The sequence below is a fragment of the Thalia democratica genome, chromosome 2 (genome assembly GCF_965202585.1).
Source record: "Thalia democratica chromosome 2, ktThaDemo2.hap1.1, whole genome shotgun sequence".
Classification (NCBI taxonomy): domain Eukaryota; kingdom Metazoa; phylum Chordata; class Thaliacea; order Salpida; family Salpidae; genus Thalia; species Thalia democratica.
Genome location: NC_139166.1, coordinates 30,244,259 through 30,264,068, shown reverse-complemented (window position 1 = coordinate 30,264,068; position 19,810 = coordinate 30,244,259). Strand labels below are relative to the sequence as shown.

Here is a 19,810-nt window from a genome sequence, read left to right as displayed (position 1 = left end):
ACATTGAGTAGAGGCACTTTAATGATATACATAAATTTTATTTTAAAAACTAACTAAACTTAAAGCTTATATTAGTTTTCAAAAAGTTTGCACAAAACAACTAGATTTTATTATTTATTGTGATTTATTATGATTTATTTATCTAGATTTAAATATTCATTTAATTTTCAAATCATAAATACACCTTATAAAAACAAAAAGTATTTGTTATAATTATATAAAAAAAATTGTATATCAAAAATAATTTGCACATAATTAAAAAAAGCATAATTCTCTTTTTTTAATTAACAAGCAAAATAATCATAATCTGGTTTGATTTTAGGGTGAGATAGAATAACCAGTTCAAGTAAAACATTTGTTTAATTCATTAATATTAAAAGTATAACAGTGTTATTTGAAAACAAAATTATCATTACTAGTCTGTTTGACTTTGGTAAACACTTTTAATAATAATTTTAAAATTAAGAGAATTATGAAGTTGTTTAAAAAATGCAGGATGTTAAATCGAGCAAATTTATTTAGAAATATAGTAAAATAATAGTTATATTTTGGTATAGATTATATTTTAAATATAAAAATCTCAGGTTAAAAATTGAATTACAAGGAGCAAAAAATTAAAAAATTCACAGGCTTTTCGATTGCATTTGTAAAAGTTTGTAAAATATTTAAATAAAAAAATTATCAGTTTAAGCTAGTAATCCACCGGTAACTTCCAAAGCAGCACAGTTAACATATGAGCTTTCATTTGAAGAAAGAAACAAGCAAACATTTGCTATTTCTTCAGGAGAAGCAAACCTTTTCATGGGAATTTGTTTTCTTATTTTTTCCATTATTGGCTGTGGAACAACATCAGTCATAGGAGTGGTAGTGAAACCTGGAAGAACAGAGTTGCATCGAATTCCAAATCTACCAAACTCATACCCTACTGACTTTGTAAAAGCTATGACTCCTGCTTTAGATGCAGCATAGTTTGACTGTCCGATGTTACCACTTTTTCCAATTATGCTGGCTATGTTGACAACTGCAGCTGGATCAAAGCCTTTATTATTTGCAAGAGAAGCCACAAAATTTTGAGTCATCAAGTGAATACCTTTTAGGTTGACATCAATTACTTTATCAAAATCCTCTTCTTTTATTTTGAGAAGAAAATTGTCTCTGGTAATACCTGCTGAATTTACTAAAATATCCCCTTTCACTCCGTACTTTTTTTTTACTTGGGTAAAAACAGACTTAACAAAACCTGAGTCTGAAACATCACCTTCAATAACAAAGTGTTTGTCACAGTCAACAAGGGAGTTTTTTACTTCTTCGACTTTATTTTTGTTCATATCTATCATCACACATGCAGCTCCTTCTTTTGAAAATCTTTGGCATACTGCCTTTCCAATACCACTTGCAGATCCTGTTACTATTGCCAGCTTTCCAAGTAACTGTGAAGACATGCCAACAAAATCTAGTTTAGGTAGTAAATGCAAGAAATTCTAAATTTGTAATTTAGTTATTAAACTTGTAATTTTTTAGTTTATATAAAGAAATTTTTAAAGTGTTTCACAACTATATGTTACAGCTTGGTATAACAGTACTTAGATAATTTATTAGCTGCAAAAAAGTAGTTATAAATTAAATTTATAAAATCAATTTAAAATAAAATCTTAATACAAACTGATTTACTAAAAGAATTTGATTAAAAAAAATCTTAGTATTACAAACAGTTAAAAGCTTGAATAGAAAATTTATGATAAACAATAAGTGTATACATAAGGACAATAATTCAACAAGGTTGTTACTGTTTAAAATACAACAAAAAACATAAGTCTGAATTACAAAAAAAAGTACTAGTCTGATTGTAAAAACAATACATAAAAAAATTACCTTAATTAAACCTTAAAATATTTTTTTTAATGGTTTCTATGTAGTAAGTTTTAAATGTTACGAAAAAAAAAAGAAACATTCAGTATAATTAAGTAGTTTTAGATACTCTAAAGACTAAACCTATCTGATTTGGGATTTGTAGGAACCATTTATATTATTTTTTTTTAAATCCTGACACATATGAATATTTCAAAAACTTAAAACTAGCGTAAGTCAGTGGCAACTCTGCTTAAAATGGTAAAAATAAGTTGTACACAAAAGTATACACAAGGTTCTGACTGCAATTGCAAAAAAAATTTGAGTGGTGGAAAATGAATATGCTGTGTTTACTGCTTGAAATAAATTTAGTTTATTAGAAGCCATAAGTTTCTAAAACTGGTATTTAAAATTGTTTAATCATGTGGTGAAACTAGTGTTTCTCATAATATACACATACTGTTAAGTAAAATAGTATACTAGGAATAGAAATTTTAATAAACTGTGAATCTAGTTTTTCTAAAGAAATATTTTTTTATCAGATTTTATTAAAAAAAAAACCTTGTAGTCTTAAATATAAAAAGATTGTGACTTAAGTATTTTCTATTTTTATAGAAATGTTTTTAGTTAATAATTTGGTGTATACAGTATTTATTTTTTAGTTATCTAGTGTGCACATTTTGAAAAAAAACTAAAACCACCAATTTAAGCTACTTTTCATCTGATTTTTTCACTTACTTTTCATAGTGGTTTATTAGTTTATTGTATTGTATATTCAAATTCATAGACCTTAAATACATTTCTACAAAACAAAATTAGCAATTTTGAATAATTTAAATACTATTTAGAACTTATTTAAAATCTAATTAGAAAATTTAGATATCAAAAAAAGCAAAATACAAGCCTTATACAATATGAAAATCAGAATGTAAAGCTTTTGCTTTGGACACTAGACACTTTAGACAGTGTTAAACTAACTGCAGGAGCAGTGGTGTGGTATATTAGTATGATAAATTAGGACATTCTAGGCCTTTAGTTTCTTTATAAGTTTTTGAATTTTATCCAGCATTTCTTGTGTTGTTTGTAAAATATAATTTTATAGAGTAGTGTAAACCCTGAATACAGTAATCTGCCAGTTGAGTTTCTATCAGTTAAAACTGAACTTCATGAGTTTTTTTTTTGCTACACTTTTTAGTGATTAGTAATTGTAGATAATTAAAGTACAAACTATAATTATAAAATAATTTGTTTGGTGTTTGATGGAAAAACATTGATAAGTTAGGCTGTGCTCAAAATGCAAATCCAATCTGCAGATTACTGTACCTTAAAACTGTTTAACTAGTCATAAAAAGCTGTAAATTTATATGCATAATATGATAAAATTTTTAATTTACAAAAATATATTTGATTTATGTATTAGTTTGTAAACGTTTCTACAAATTAATTATTTATTTAAAGTTTGATATAATAATATTACATAGTAAAAAAACAAGTACTGTAATACAATAAAACACTACACATTACTATCAAGTAATACAATTAGTTAATATAAAATTAACTATTAATTGTAAAACTTACAGTTTAAAACATATATATATACATTAATAGTTTAGTGAAAGCTAGACACAAAAATATAATATTAATATTAAAATGTTTTGAAATACTTAAAGTTTTAAAACACATTCTTGATCAGGGTATTCTGGTAAATTCAAGTTATATTTTTCAGCTATTGACTTTGGTACAAACCTACCACCAAGAAAATGCATACTAAAACAAGCATTTTTGTTAAAAAGTTTAGGAGCAGTTAAAGAAATTAGAGAGTGTGGCTTGATTCCATCTCCATTAACATCGCCAAGCTCAACATTCCAGCCTGAAGGAATATCAACACTCATAATTGGAGTTTTTAATTGTTTTAACGTGTCTATTATAGAACCAAAAGGGCTTCTTATACCTCCTGTGCCATTAAAACTAAATCCAAATATTGCATCAACAATACAGTTGTAGTTTTGTTCTATATTTTCAACTGCAGGTAATTCATTAATAAACTTTATTCCCATAAGCTCACATTGTATAACCAGGCGATTATAGAGATCCCTGTTTGGACGTTTAGGGTATAGTATAATAGGGTTATAACCAAATAATTGAAGGTGTCTTGCACAGACAAGCCCATCGCCACCGTTATTACCAGGTCCACATATTACTAAAACCTGTGAACCTAAGTTTGGTTTGATAGGGTAGGCTTTTGCTACAGCATGTGCGCATGACAAACCAGCAAGCTCCATCAGTTGGTCAAGAGAAAACTTAAATTGGTTAAATAGATCAAGGTCTAAATTTTGAGCATCTTTCTGACCAAGATATCCAACTGTGTTTAACGCACAAGTACTCATGTTTTTAGAAAACTTTGTTGAATTTGTAAAACTTAATAGTTTGCTTGTTGCAACCACATTAACAGGCAATTTTAAAACACTGCTTAATGCAATACTTTGATACAGAAACAAACTTAATTTCATCTGTGATATTGTATCATTGTAAATTACTATTATAAAGTTGTAAGTAAATTTTAGAAAAATCCCCTAATGTAAGCGCAAGTTTTAATGAATGGGGAAAAACTAATTTGTTGGTTATGAAAGTTTTTAATCTAGTCAAAAATTTGTCATTGAAAAGCATTTACACACTAAAAAATTAAACATTTTTTTTCAATTACTTGAGTTTTATGTACAACTAGAAGCAGTTAACTATTATTTGAAAATCTTCCTCTAGTAGGTGCTTGAGAGCACAATAACAACTATTGCTTCTAATTTTTCATGTACTAAATGGATTTTAAATTTGTCAAAAAAACTATAAGCTGCTATCAAAAAACAACCTAAAAACTTAAAGTATTGTTAGAATTGTTAAGTTTCAAGGTTAAAATAGAGATGATAAGAAAAACAAATTTTATTAAGTGTTTTCCAAAGTGTGCACACATTTTGTCATGTATTTACTTAAATAATATTGTTTATTGAACAAAAAAAAAGTGCTCAAATATTTGGTCCAAGGATCTGGTGAACGAAAAAACCTTTCGGTTATTGAGTCATACACCAGGATACAGTTTAAAATTATGTCCAGGACAATTAAAAAAATTTTTGATATATGTATGAAAATATCTGTTATTAATGACTTTTTAAGGGCATAGAAAGTCCAGCATTTTTTTACAACATAAGTTAACTATAAGATATACAAGACCTACAATTTCAATAAAAGTAAATATATTTTGAGCAGTTTTCATCAGTAGAGTACAAAGCTAACAAGAGATAAGATTTTACAAACTTATATAGTAACCAATTAATAATAAAGTAATCAAAATAGTAATAAAATACAAAAGTTATTAGTAAAAATTAAGTAATTACAAAAAAACATAACTACAAGTTTTAATAATTCAAACCTATTTAGATTATAACTGTTTGCACATGGTTAGTTATTTATGTAATGTTCTGCAATGGATGAAGGTTTAGATGCAGAACATACAGTAAATAACTTAACATGTGCAAACAGTTATAATCTAAATAGAATTAAAATTATCAAAACTTGTAGTAATGTTTTTGGTTTGATTAAACTAGAAGCCATTCGTAGTTTATTAAGGAAACCTGTTTTATGTAAGCAAAAAAGATTTTGATTATACTGTTTCTTTATTTTTGTAATAATTTATAAGGTGTGTCATTTTATACTCTTCGTATTCAAAATAAATTACATAAAAACAAAATTAATGTTCTTTGCAATACAAATTAAATAGTTTAAATAACCTCATTTACATTGTGACGTAATTATTAGTTGTAACGAATGTATTTTTTTCGTTAGTTACAACAATAAAATTTTAATTAGTTATCTTTCCTATTAAAGTGAGTTGTTTGTTTATATTATGATTTGTTGTTTTGTTGTGTAATTTAGCTTACTTTACTTATTTTAGACTTAATAACCACAAATATTATATAGTCTTATAACAGTCGGATTTAATATTAAGTATTTCACCTATTAATAACTATTATCTGTAGAAAATATCTTATTTTAATGAAAACATGTATACACCTACTTTATTCTATGCTTCTATTCTCTCATTACAGTAATTTTTTTTTTACAGAACCCAGTTGAAGTGTGTTGATTCGTTGACACACAGAAACATATGTTGGTAGAATAAAGGAAGATCACTGTATAATTTATATTTATATATGTGTCATTTTCACTATATTAATGTATTTACTGTAGGTTGATTATAATGTAAGTAAATTTAAATGATTTTAATTATACTGATCAGTTATGTTCCAATGTTTGAAAATTATTTTAAATTGTTTTGTTATATATATATATATATATATGCTGGAACATATGTTTCATAAAGACAAAAAATATTGTCTCTAATCTTCAGCCAATTCAAATTTAAAATTATACATAATACATTGAGATTTTAAATTTGAACTGGCTGAAGATTAGAGACAATATTTTTTGTCTTAATGAAACATAAGTTCCAGCATTTTAAAAATCTTTATTTCAATAAATTATTTAAAAGCCCTTCAAGTGGGCTCAGTAGAAGGTGTTTAAGTTTGAACATTAACCTTATTTTATATATATATATATATATATATATATATGTATATATTAACCTTGATTTTTTAGTTGTTTGAATAAACTTATATAGGGTTTGTTTATACACAAACAATTGAATCATAATAGATTATTATTCGAAATATTTTTTTTAACTAAACTGGTGTGCACAGAATTTCAAAAATAGTAATATAAAGTCTACTGTTTACTGCTTAGAAATTTGAAACCACAGTTTTATTTGACTGATTTTACTCCGGTTTCAAATATGTCTTTTTTACAACAAAACATTAATTTAGAAGCCTAAATCCAGATGTTTTCAGTTAAAAAACTATCTTTTATTTGAGTAAAATTTTTGCTTTTTAATTGTTTTTCTTGTTATTTTGTAACTGTCAACTAAATTGCATTAGTTTAAACCAGTGATTCTAAAAATAAAAGAAGTTTTCTACTTTATATTTAATTAAATATGTATTTGTAATTGGTTTTTGCAGATATGCATATTATGAATAATGTTATACCAGATCAAAATGCCTGATCATCCAGATCCAACCAAATTTTAGTTAAGAAAAAATTTATTTGATTATGGTCTGGGTTGGATCTTGATTTTTAAAAATGGTCTTATGTGGTTCTGGTTGGACCTGAACTTAAAATGAAGACCTAGATCCAGCAAAGCTCAGTTTAAAAATAAGCTTTGCAATATTTGAATCTTTAATTGAAACTCAGTTACAACCAGATCCAGATAAGAGCATTTTTCAAAACTAAATTCAGTAGGAACTTGATTCAAATCTACTTTTAAAATTAATGTCTGGTTAGATCCAGTTCTTGGCAAGCTATGATCAGATCTGGCGTTTGGATCTTTTAGAAGAAAACTAATTTTAACTAGAAATTAAAACTATTACTTTTTAATTATTTCTAGCAAAACAAATTTAATGTAAAATAATATCTTATTTAAGTGATTATTTATTCTTATTTTAGTATATAGTAAAATAGCTTATTGAACACATTGTAATAGCTTTATCAAAATATCACCAATTTACTTAGATTTTGATTTAAGAACTTATACATTTTTAGATGTAAAAATTCACACTTATATAGCATCTTAGAGCTTTACAGTCTAGCACTTTAAAAAAAAAAAAGTCAATGCTAGGATTCTAAAATATAAATTAAGTTCATATATATACTTTTAATTTTGTCAAGTGTTAAAGAAATAATTATAGTTGACTTAATTATTCAAAATTTTTCAAACGTAAATAAATGTAATAAATTAAATGAAGATATTTTACTCAGCTAAATTAAGATATTCTCAATATTCTTTATTTTTACATCACCATTGTCAGTTTTATATATTTTGCTTTTCACATGTTTCTAAAAAAGCTTTTTGAATTAAAAAAAACTTTACCTTTGCAGTTATGTATTTACTTTTTAAATTTGTTTAAACAAACTTAAATAACTTGATAGGTCAATTTTATCAACGCTCAACAAAAATGACTAAAAAAATAAAAGGTATTAAATAAAGTCGTAAGTGTTGACAGCTTGGTTACTATTTACTTATAGTTGGATGACTAAAGCTTAATTTAAAAAAGAAATTTTTTTTAGTTAGTCCTAGTTAAGTTGATTATTTTTGCAGATGAAATATTTTATAGACTATCATATGTCATATAAATTCACTAACAAATTGAAAAATAAAAGTTTTATGACTAAAATATAAAAGCATGTTTTTGAAAAAAAATAATTAAATAATAAAACATTTATTTCTTGTAATAGATTTTTCTAAATACTGCAAGATCATTTCCTGAAAGTTTGAGGTAATTTACTTGAAAGATATAGGAGGATATAGATTTTTGGTAATTTTTAATCTTTCACTGTTTTGTTTTTCTCCTTCCGTAAGATACCAGTTGTACTCTGCAACTTTAACAGACTATATCTCAACAACTAGGATGAATCTTAAAAAGCTGTAACAAGCAACTTATAGCTTAGCTAAGTTGTTAACCTTTCTATGCCCTTAATGGACTTTGAGATATTTTTTATTAATTATGTATAAATTTAAATCCATTTACCTAATAAAAAACTATCTTAGGTTTTGTGAAACTTCTATTTTGTTGTTGTTTAAACTTTTACTTAAAACTAAGCTTAACTTATTTGCTTTAAACAGTGGCTGTTTTATATTCAATCACACCAGTTTGATTTTGGTTTAAAAACTTACTTCAATTGTTTTCAAATCTAAATTAATTCCGCTTCTGTTTAAAAAAAAAAGCTTGGTTATAATGATATTTTTATTTTTTTAAATGAGGATTTTGTTTGAAAATGTTGATTTATAGGATTAGATCTTTTTAAATGGATGCACCAGATAAATTTCTACAAGCAAACTCTGCTTCATATGAGCAAGATTATAGTAAAAAAATTAACTTTCAAATGAGAGTGCCTCAAACAATAACTGTATCTGGGGATGATGTTATTGAAAGTTGTTTGGAATATCCAGGTAAAGTAATCAACATGAAAGTTCCCGAAAAAATTGTCATTTCACTTGATGAGGATGGAAATTCTTGTGCTACAGGTAACTTTTTTGCATTTAATGATTTTTATTGGTATTAAATTGTACTGGGTTAGTTGACTTTCTCTTTTGTAGTCTACTGGTTACGCCTGTAGTTTCTGTAAAGATTGAAGTAAAATACAAACAAAAATGTAATATTTGTTTTTGTTTCAATAGTAGTATTTCAATAAAGGCTAGTGTATATAGTTATACTAGTCCAAGTTTAATAAAAGTTCAACTTTTTTTATAATAATTTATAGTTGTCATATCATTTTTCAGCTGATGAGATGGCATTGCATCAACCATCAGCAATGTCATTGGCTCACTTTGATCACATAGAAACACCAAACTCAACCCCAATAAAATATAAAAACCGTGTAGAAATGGCTACTCCTCCCAGAATAATAACTGTCAGTGATGTTCCAGCCTCAACAGTCAAGTCAGCTGCTGATGATAAAGCCATGCAGTTTATCAAACAAATAGAAGCTGAGAATGAGCTTGATGTGTTGAAGCGACAAATATCATCTCTTGCAAGAAAAGTTCACACCTTGGAGGAAGATTACAAGCATGCAGGTAGCTTGAACAGATGGGTTGTGTGTTTCAGTCTTATTTTGTCTATTGCAAACGGATGGCTTTTAATCAAAAAACGATGGTGATCTACAAACTTGTTTGCCAAAAAATTGCCAAAACTATCCATTTAAGTCTGCTTAATTCTTTGTTGTTGATAGTAAGAAATATTTATTTAACTAGTTTTTAAGTTTTCAAAAATCTTATAGAAAAGAAATCTTTTATTTCTTTAAAAGGAACATAAAACTTAATATAGTTTTTAGTTTTAGTAAAGTAAAATTTGAACTTTCACATATATTTTGAAGCATGTAAAATTTAGACAAAAATTTGTTTTATCTTTGTCTACACTAAACAATTTATTTAAACAGTGATATAATGTTTTTATTCTGTGACGTTTTTATAAAAATCTGCTCTGCATCTTTTGAAAAGCTAATTAATACTAAATTTATTATAAATAATCATATTATTTAAAAAATATGTTTGCATGGTAAAAGTATTATTATGCCTTTTTAAAATGTATAAGTTTAGCTTTCTTTTCTACTTTTTAGAATCTTATGCACAAGCATTATTTTATTGTATGCTTTTACCAATTTTTTTGTGTCTTGAAAAAAGTGTAAGGGTTGCTTAACAAATTTTGCAATGTTAGATAGGTCTAGTTTGAGATTGTTATTGAGTATTTTCGTATTATAAATCTATTACTAAGTTTAGAAATTTTTAAGTAAAAATAAATTTTGTGCAGTTTAAATTTTGAACTTGCTTTAATTATTAAAGCTATAATATTTATTAATTAAACGTTTTTGTTATCAAGAAAAAAAATAAAACTTGAAATTAATTATAGTTGCACTTAAAAAAAGGTTATGTTTTTTCAACTGCTAATGAGATGTGTGCCTTTAAATTGCTTAGTATTCGTATAAAGCTTGCTCTCAAATTTTTACAGAAAATTTTAGGTTATTATAAAAAGTATAATGAAATGCAATCAAAAAGTTCTTATTGTTGGTGAAGGAAACTTGTCGTTTAGTTGTGCTTTTCACAGCTTACAAGTTTTAAATTCTCAGTCAGAATTTTACCAATGCCAAGTAGTAGGAACTACATTTGAATCTAAGACTGAATGTCTTAAGAAATATGGAGTAGAACTTACTATGAAAAATATTGAATATCTGGAAGAAAACAAGCAGACAGTTTTACATGGGATTGATGCGACCAATTTGCAAAGTTGCTTAAAAGGCATAAGTACTTCGAATATCAGAAAAATAATATTCAATTTCCCTCATACTGGAAAGAAAGCAGCTATACAAAATAACCGGTAAGTAACAAAATAAAATAGTATAATTTTAAATCTTAAAATATTTGTTCTTTCAACCTCAAAAAAATCTCAAGAGAGTTGTTATCATTCACTACATCAATAAAAGTTATTATTTTATAATTGTAAGTATACTCAACTTTCACAATTTTAGTTTATTAGAATTAAAGGGTTAAAATAACATCAAAAATAAACTTTCATTGTTTATAGTGATAGTCAAAGTTTTTCAATAACACTTTAGTTAAATTGCAAAGTATGTTATTATTCTAATAACTATTCTAATAACCGAAATATTTAATTGATAAGTTTTAAACTTGATTTTAAGTTTGACACCTGTGTGTGGTATTTAATAAAGAAAACATATTATTTAAATCATAATAAAATACATTCAGCTCCAATACATTATATTTAAAAAATTATAGACTGTTTTACATTTACAAACTCAGTTAAGCATAAATTACATGCGTTTAGCAGGGTTGCCACTCGGTCAGGAAATCAGGAAAAGTCAGGAAAAATTTTAAAAAATGACAAAAGTCAGGAAAAGTCAGGAAATAAAGTTTTAAAAAAAGTCAGATTTTGTCAGTTTAAATTTACAAAATTTATTGTTTTCCAAACCCTTCAAATGGTAAAAATTAATTAAAAGTCCTTTAAAGTCAGAAAAATTTACAAAATTTCCCTATAAATTTACAAAAAAATTTGATTATATTTCCAATGTCTTCAACTGGTATGAATTAGTAAAATATCCTTTACAAAACTGCAAAAATTTTCTATTAACATATTGAACAAGTACCCTACTTGAACAAGCAGATTTTGTAAGCTTTTTAGTGTTGATGATCTGTAGCAAGGACACTTCCATAGTGAAACTGTGATATATACACAAAAGTTTATCTAGCATAATTTTAGAATCAAAGTGTTTTTTGTTTAAGTAAATAATTGAGTTCATTATAACTAAGCAGTTAGTTTAGTATTTTATGTAACAAATTAATGTGTATACTTTACCTTTTTATAATTTTTTCAAAGTTGTTTAAATTTATAAAATAAGTTATAAGAGAGGTATATGCCAAGATTAAGTTTACTTATTATTTTTATTTTTTGTAGAGTAACTTAAGCTTTTAAAGTAAACAAGAGTATATTTATTTGTTACAAATTTTATACTAAATGATAAGAGGAAATATTTTATAAATGAAAGTGAAAATAAATGAGTACCAAAAGAAAATAAATGAAGCCCACAAGTTGTGGCTTGATTTAGAGAAAAGATTCTCTTCAACAAGTGTAGGGGCAGCAGATGAGAGCGATTTAAATAAAATAAGGCAAATAATTTTAACTGCAAATAAAATGAAGCGGAACGCAGTTCAGATGAAGGATACCATTTAATTTTAATAGATGAAGAGGTTGAAGTGCAAATAAAAAAACGGAGAAAATAAATTTTAGTACATCATTTAAAAAAACAGTATTTGATTAAGCTCTTTATTGTTTTAATGTATTAACTGTAAAAGATTGTTATTGTTTTAAGGTTTGAGTTGTGAAAGTTCCTTATTGATTTAAGGTTTTAATTGTAAAAGTTTCTTATATGTCGTTTTGTTTATTTAGATACATTTATGCTAGGAAATTCTAAAAAAAATGTGTTCTTTATTGTTTTAAGGTTTCAACTGTAAAAGTTCGTTATTGTTTTAAGATTTTAGTTGTGAAAGTTCGTTATTTATTCAAGGTTTTAATTGTAAAAGTTCCTTATATGTTGTTTGTTTATCTAGATACATTTATGCTAGGAAATGCTAAAACATTGTGTCTTTTTTCAGACAAGCTGTGTTTATAAGGTAATAATACAAGTATTTTGCTGATAGAGCTGTTTATTACAAACATCAATCATACACAGATGGTTTAAGTGATGTACTGGAAGTTTGATGATTGAATTCAGCAAAAAAAACTGTTGTTTTTAACCTATATTAAAATTAGATTGAAAGCTTTATATAGTTTCAAGTGTTAGAGTATGTATTTTAGAATAAGTTTAATTTAAGAGTTTGATTTAGAAAAGTCAGGAAAATTTTGGAAAAAAGTCAGAAAAAAGTCAGGAAATTTTTCTCAGCTTGATCAGTGGCAACCATGGTTTAGAGTATTTATCATTTACTAAATGTATATTAAATTGTATGTCAAAAAAATAACAAAACTTTCATTTTTTAATGTTTAAACTTTTTATTGCTATGCTTATTTTATTGCATGAAAATTTCTGTTCTTACAGTTATTATTTTACCTGAATGCTGATAAATTTTTGTAACTACTCCAAGCAAATACAATGACTTAAAATAAAAGCTTTGTAGATTTTTTCACGTATAATTTTTTATACATTTAGTATTTTTTTACAAATAATGTGTTTTTTTTTTAATTTTGCAAAAGCCAACTTACAAATATTAAGTGAAAGAAATCTAAATGTATTGGATCCTTGTTGGTAAGCTTATAGAAATTGTAACAATATAGAATTTAGTCTTTCATTCTCAATAATAGTTTACATAAATGATAAATACTTTAAACGCATGTAGTTTATGCTTATTTGAGTTCGTAGATGTAAATTTTGTACTTTAATCAGTAAATTGCTTTTTAATCAGGGTTACCTAAAAACCTGGAAAAATCTAGAATTTTAACATGTTCAGTATTAAAATTTCGATTTGACACAAAAATATATCATATAAGTGAAAAAATTTCATCATCAAAAACATTTTTATTAAAAAGCACATTTAAAGCAGGTTTACTTTACATATTTTCTTTTCAGTGTTTTTACACTGTTTAACACAGTTTCCTACCTTGAACTTAACTTGAAACTAGAAATAGATCCAAAAATGTGTACTTTTAAAAAACCTAAAGGAAATTTTGAAAACCTGTAGAAAATTTGCCAAAAAGATTTTGCAACCCTATTTAATTCAGCTTTAGATGTAGTTTAAATAAAATTTCAGCTGTTATTTGTTGACCGTTAAATTTTTAGTATTCATCCATGAAAAAACTTACCAAAATTCTTAGGTTAAATTATCTAATTTCTATCTACTTCAACTATTAAAAGCCTTTTGTAGGTAACACTATCTATACTCTATAAAGAATCAATTCTTGTCATTTATTTAAACAATTTATAAACAACAACCACTATAAAACAAAAATGATTATAAATACAAATAACTAAAATTAGCTTACATTATATTAACATCCCCCCAGCTCATTAAAGGAAAATAGAAATATTTATCAAAAAAGGATTAAAATTATTGAAAAAAACATTTAATAAGATAAAATTTTACTTAGTTAGATAAGACTTTACAAAGTTCAAGCATACTTAGATAGAATAGCTTTAAATAATTAATTAAACACATACCTACAATAAAACACAAATCTTATTAATATTTAAATATAGTACAGAGTTGCCCGAAAACCTGGAATTAAAGAAATTTTGAAAAAAACCTAAAATTAAAAAAAAAATACATGTGAAGTAATGAAATTTCAATTCGATGCAAAAAATCTGTCATGTGTATTAATATCATTGTATCATTGATTTTTTTAACACATTTGAAGTAGCTTTACAGTATCTTTCCAATGATGTTATACTGTTTTAGACAGCTTTTGACCCTAAACCTTATACTACAAATGACCCAAAAACTTCTTTTTTTTTAACTGTAAGAAATTTTGCAAAAACATTTGGCACCCTTGAAAATAGTACATAAAATTAATTGTAAACTTTATAACTAAATAAAATTTTTGGTCAAAGTTTGAACTAAAATAGTACTTTTCTACTGAACTATTAGTTTTTGTAAAGTTTTGAAAAATCCCTTGATCAAACGAAAAGTAGTCAAATATTATGTATATGTTATGTTTTTATTTGAAATTTATTAAAAGAAAAAACAACTAATTTATATTACTAACCTAAAATAAATGTAGAATTAAGTTCTTTTTAATTTGTTAAACCTAGTTGCTCGAATTAAAAAAAATGTATTGTGCCTGTTTTGAAAATAAAGTATGTTTAAAGTTTCTTGCCAACATTTTTTCAAATATTACCATAGAAAACTTCTGAGAAATTTTTTCGAATCTGCAAGTGAGTTGACGTCTCATGTAGAAGTTTCACTTTGCGCCGGACAAGGTGGCACACCTCTAGATTCTGTTAAGAGGCTTCCTTTTAATTCATGGAAAGTTTGTTGAGGTTTTTACTAAAACTATTATGATGTGAGGAACACTGGTATAAGCATTTTAATAACAAAGATTTTTATAATCTGTTTTGTTAAATTTTCAAATTATAAAGATAGTTTTAATATCTTAAGTTATGTATTTTTATAAACTTGAAGGGCATAGAGGGCTAACATTTTTTTTTTACAAAAATTAACATTGGCTCTTATTTGAAAGCTTATAGTATACACCATAAGATACTGTTTATAAAATAAAAAAATCAAATAACTTTTGAGGTATAACCTGTTTTGTAAAAAAAAATCTTATTAAACCTTATTGAATCAAAATATTTTCAAGGCTGATTTTCTCAGAGTTTTGATATTCACAAAAATTCTATCTCCTCTTTCATTTTAAAGTAATTTACTTCAAATTTTTAGGAAATGTACTTTTCAACATTACAAACAACTTGTAAGAGCAGATTGTTGAAAAAAAATTCAAAAAATTTTATGACCAAAATTAAAGGAAAAGTCTACTTTTTTTGTTTATTTTTGATCAAAAATAATTTAAGAAAAAATTTAAAAATCTGTTTTCTAAGTTTTTTAAAATTTATAAGTTAAAATTTTTTTTAAACATTACTCTTAAACATTTTTTAATAATTGCTCAAAAACTGAAGTAGGAGATAGATTTTTAGTGATATAGTCTAGTTTTCAGTTTGCATCTCCAATAAAGGACCTATTGTACCCTCTAACTTTGATCGCTTATATTCTAAATTTTTTTTAAATTTTAATGAGCTGTAAAAAATAACTTGAAACTTAATTATGAAAAAACAAGACTAAATTTAAAAAAAGGGTTTTACCCCTCGCCCCTATTCCCTTAATATTATAAAAAAAAGTTATATAAAAGTAATTTATGATTAAAATAATTTTTAAGCATGATTAAGAAAGTTATATGGTAATGTTTTTTAGTATTTTTTTGTCTGGTAACATAACGTATTTAATAAGACAAAATTATTCTGGTTAGTTAGATAAGTATCTACTTATATATTTATATAAGTCAGTTTATTTATATGACCAATAAAAGAAATATATTTTTTATATAAAGAACTGTAGTAAAGTGTATGCTGAAACTAGTATTATGTCCTATAGTAGCACTTTATACTATAAAATTTATCACAATAAATATTATCACAATTATAGAATAAGTATTATACTTATTATAGACCTTAAGTGATAGTATAATCTTGAATCTTGTTTTTTTAGGTTAATAGCATATGGTGGTAAATGATTTTTTTCTATAAACTAATAATGAATATGATATAAAAGCTTAGGTAATAATTTATAAGCTAGTTAATATAGAATATAAGAATTTTTATTAATGTCGTTTTTGTAAAAAGTTTGTGATACAATTGTGAAGACCACACTTTTATAAATGTCAATTTTTTTTTAATCTTAGAATTTAATAAAAATCTACCTTCGTTTTCATATTTTGTGTTAAATAATTTTTTTCTAAATACATCTATTTTTTACTACATGAATAGTGGAAGGATTCAGACAGACTAATAAGATTAAAAACATAATACATATAACATAATACTTTAGCTTATTATATTACTATAATAAATTATAAAACCTTTTGCTAGTTAAATTTTCTGATAGGAATTCTTAGACACTATATTTTGTTAACCTTTTGTACATTTAAAGAAGTATCATTAAATTTTTTGAAGTAATTTAAAGATCCACTTGAATTTTTTTTTCAACTACAGAAATTATACTGCAATATGTATTTAATCTAATCAGTCTGTCTAAATATTTTCACAGTTCATGTGGTAAAAAGTAGATGTATTTAGATAAAAATTGTTTAATCATCTCGTATTTTTATTTTACGAGTTTTGTATTTATTTACAAATTAAGTCTCAAGTTTTATACTGATATAGATAGTAAAGTTTTATTTCAGTATAACAATGCGAGTTTGTTTATAACTTATATCCCTATGGATACCAACTAAAACTTAATATGATTCATACTTTAAGATTTTAAATCTATTGATTTTTTTTGTCATCTAATGTTCACCTGCACATTACTAAATATACAAATATTTAAAGTAGAGCTTCTGATTTAGTAAAACTATGCATTTCCTTAGTTTTCGTTGTGAAACTAAACAAACTATAAAGTTTTATATACTTTAAAAAAAAGTCGCATTCAATTAAGTAGGTTTATCTAGTTCTTTTTTATCTTAGATAGGTGAAAATTTTATAGAATCATTTAGAATATAGTATCTTTTTAAATATTTAAAAATACTCATATAAAGCACACTGGATAGTTGTGTTGCTGGCACAAAATTCATATAAAAGGTTACTCTCAAAATACAGTAACCTGCCGCTTGAGTACGGACTTTGTAAACGATGTGTTCAAAATGCATATTTTAATTTGAAATTAAAAGAAGAATTATCTGAAAGAAGTAATACAAAAAATGTTTTTAAGATAAATTTTCTTTTATTAAGTTTAAATGAAACGAAAACTAAAGAAAGAGTAAAAAGAAGGTTATGAAATCACAAAGTATCAAGTCAAATATTTAAAACAAACATATTACAGTTTATTTATTTAACGAACAAGGCAATTGACATTTGCATACCCCATGGCTAAAATATAGAAATAAAAAATGAATAAGTCATATAAAATTTCAGAAAAACGAAATCAATGAACAGTGCAGTACATAATTACGTATTCCATGATTGTAACACAAATTTAAAAGATGTATTAAAAAAACTATATTTAGGTTTAGACTTTTAATGAAAATAATGAACACTTCAACTGAATTTTATTTACAAAAAGATGCTCTTGAAAACATGTATGTTAATATAGCTTGTCGTTTGGGTTTAGCAGACTTTTTTTGTTGTTTGCAAGTTCTTTTTAAAACATTTTGAATTTTTTTTTATTTATTGTAGATTTCTATAGTTGTTTTTATCAGCACCTACTTGCATTTCTGCTGAAGACTGCTCTTCTTCTAGAATGACAGACTTTATTTAAACTTTATCAATGATAAAGGTAGCTTGTAAACTTAGACTTTTGCTACCAACATCTATTGGCGCTTCTTCATGTGTTGTAATACTATCATCTTCTATTACTGGTTGATGTTCTTACAAAAAAATACGGTTTGCTTTTTTAATATTTCTTCTTTGAAATTTTGACTACTTTCATCTTTAATGCCTACAAATTCATCAATATCTTAATGTGTGGCATTAAAGTAAAAACTCTTAAAAAGCTTTAAAAAGTCATTGTTGTTCAAGGTCTCTGTGACAGCACTACTTAAAGTTATTTTGAAGTCTGCTTTTAAAATATTTTGATAGTTTCATCGGTTACTTTATTTCATGCCTCTTAAGCATAGTTAGGTGCATCTACCAGAGTTGCAGGTCAACTATAACGAACACCAAATTTAACACACTTGTATTTCTTATGTACGCACTGCTGACTGAGTAAGTGCTTTTGCGCTATGTCCAAAGAGTGTACTTAAGCGAAAAGTTACTGTTTTTTGAAAACCATACAGAGTTTCTAAAATAAGTTTCTTAAAAATTAAAAATAATTGTAAACTTTACGGAGTATGTATATAGAAAATGCAATGGTGGTAGATTTTGTATATATTTTCAGATAGTTGAGATGGCAACTTATGGGGGGTTTGTTTTGACTTCGGCAAAACCTTTTGCCAGTTACCACGGATACATATCTACTGGAAAGAGAGGCAGTAGTAACACATTCGCTCTCCAAGGAGCAATTACACATAACTTTTTTAAGATGCCTTTCCCTGTTTTTGGTTAGTGGTTTTTATTTTGATTATGCTTTTTTTTAAGTGAGACAATAAAAGTTTATAAGTAGTAAAAATATTATTTTTAAAAGAAAAGTAATAATTTTTTTCAGCCGTTAAATTATTTTTTTTATAATTGGTAAGTAAAGTTACCATACATATTTAGTATGAAACGTATTCTCTAATAATTTTTTAGATAAAGCATTTGTCCGAGACAGTATAAAGGATTCTACTGCAGAAGAAATTTCATTGTATCCTCCAACTTACCACTTTGATATTAGTTTCTGGGTTGACAATTGTTTTGCAGGTAGTTAGTTTCGTTATTAAAAATTTCTTTTAGCATTCTTCAACTTAGTTTAAATGTATCAGATAAGATAAACTTCTAATTGAAGATTACTTTTTTCAAATAGTATTTAATTATTACAAAAAAGTAAAATTTTCTTTAAATAATTGTACAAATAGAATTACAAACTACGTTTTTATGTTCCTAAGTTGATTAATTACAAAATTTCTATTAAATAAAGTACACTTGAAAATTATTATTCAGATGAAGGAGACGAACTCGAAAACTTGCAATTAGTTTCATCCGAAGTATTCGGTAAAACTGTCCAATCAATAAATTTTCTTCAGAAATACACCAACTCTGAAAATCGTTCGAGCCATTCTTTCCGTTTTCAAGTTTGCTCGAAATTTTTCGCCTTATCTCCGGTACAATTTAAGATTTTGGAGAAAAAGTTTAGAGAATTGCTTGCTAAAAACATTGGTGTTGAAGTTAGGTAGCATAGTAAATATTAATAAATTAGGTTTGTAGTAAATTATTAGTTGTTTTAGATTTTTTTAATAGTGAATTTAATTATAATAGTTCGAAAAGTTATAATTATTACAATTAATTTTCTACATTAGTATTTTGTAAAAAAACATTATATAAATTCTCTACAAAATTTTATATTGTGCACAATATAGGAGATTTTGTGATAAAATATTGTTATTAATCAACAACGTTTAGGAAAAGTGATGTGATAAATCTACTTAATTATCAGTAGTTATACTTTGATGGTTGA

At 25.2% G+C, this 19,810-nt stretch overlaps 3 protein-coding genes across 4 annotated transcripts; 2 read left to right on the top strand and 1 right to left on the bottom strand.

Annotated features, from left to right (window-relative positions):
• Nucleotides 1-323: 323 nt before the first annotated feature.
• LOC145829621 (uncharacterized) lies at nt 324-4,360 on the bottom strand. Its single transcript, XM_082937467.1, has 2 exons — nt 3,566-4,360; nt 324-1,426 (listed from the first exon to the last, which is right to left on the bottom strand). The coding sequence occupies exons 1-2, from the start codon at nt 4,356-4,358 to the stop codon at nt 687-689; spliced, it is 1,533 nt and encodes a 510-aa protein (XP_082793593.1). The 5' UTR covers nt 4,359-4,360; the 3' UTR covers nt 324-686.
• Nucleotides 4,361-5,962: 1,602 nt separating this feature from the next.
• Nucleotides 5,963-10,458, top strand: LOC145829449 (uncharacterized). Its single transcript, XM_082937239.1, has 3 exons — nt 5,963-6,099; nt 8,739-8,974; nt 9,230-10,458. Exons 2-3 carry the CDS (start codon nt 8,755-8,757, stop codon nt 9,604-9,606), a joined length of 597 nt encoding a protein of 198 aa, XP_082793365.1. The 5' UTR covers nt 5,963-6,099; nt 8,739-8,754; the 3' UTR covers nt 9,607-10,458.
• A 1-nt stretch (nt 10,459) lies between these two features.
• On the top strand, nt 10,460-19,562 carry LOC145829448 (ferredoxin-fold anticodon-binding domain-containing protein 1 homolog). 2 transcript variants are annotated; one of them, XM_082937238.1, is made up of 5 exons: nt 10,460-10,820; nt 14,852-14,978; nt 18,596-18,758; nt 18,946-19,056; nt 19,297-19,562. In XM_082937238.1, the coding sequence occupies exons 1-5, from the start codon at nt 10,483-10,485 to the stop codon at nt 19,527-19,529; spliced, it is 972 nt and encodes a 323-aa protein (XP_082793364.1). In that variant the 5' UTR covers nt 10,460-10,482; the 3' UTR covers nt 19,530-19,562. The 2 variants fall into 2 exon arrangements, with proteins under 2 accessions (XP_082793364.1, XP_082793363.1); XM_082937237.1 differs by having other exon boundaries at nt 18,946-19,059.
• The last annotated feature ends 248 nt before the right edge of the window (nt 19,563-19,810 follow it).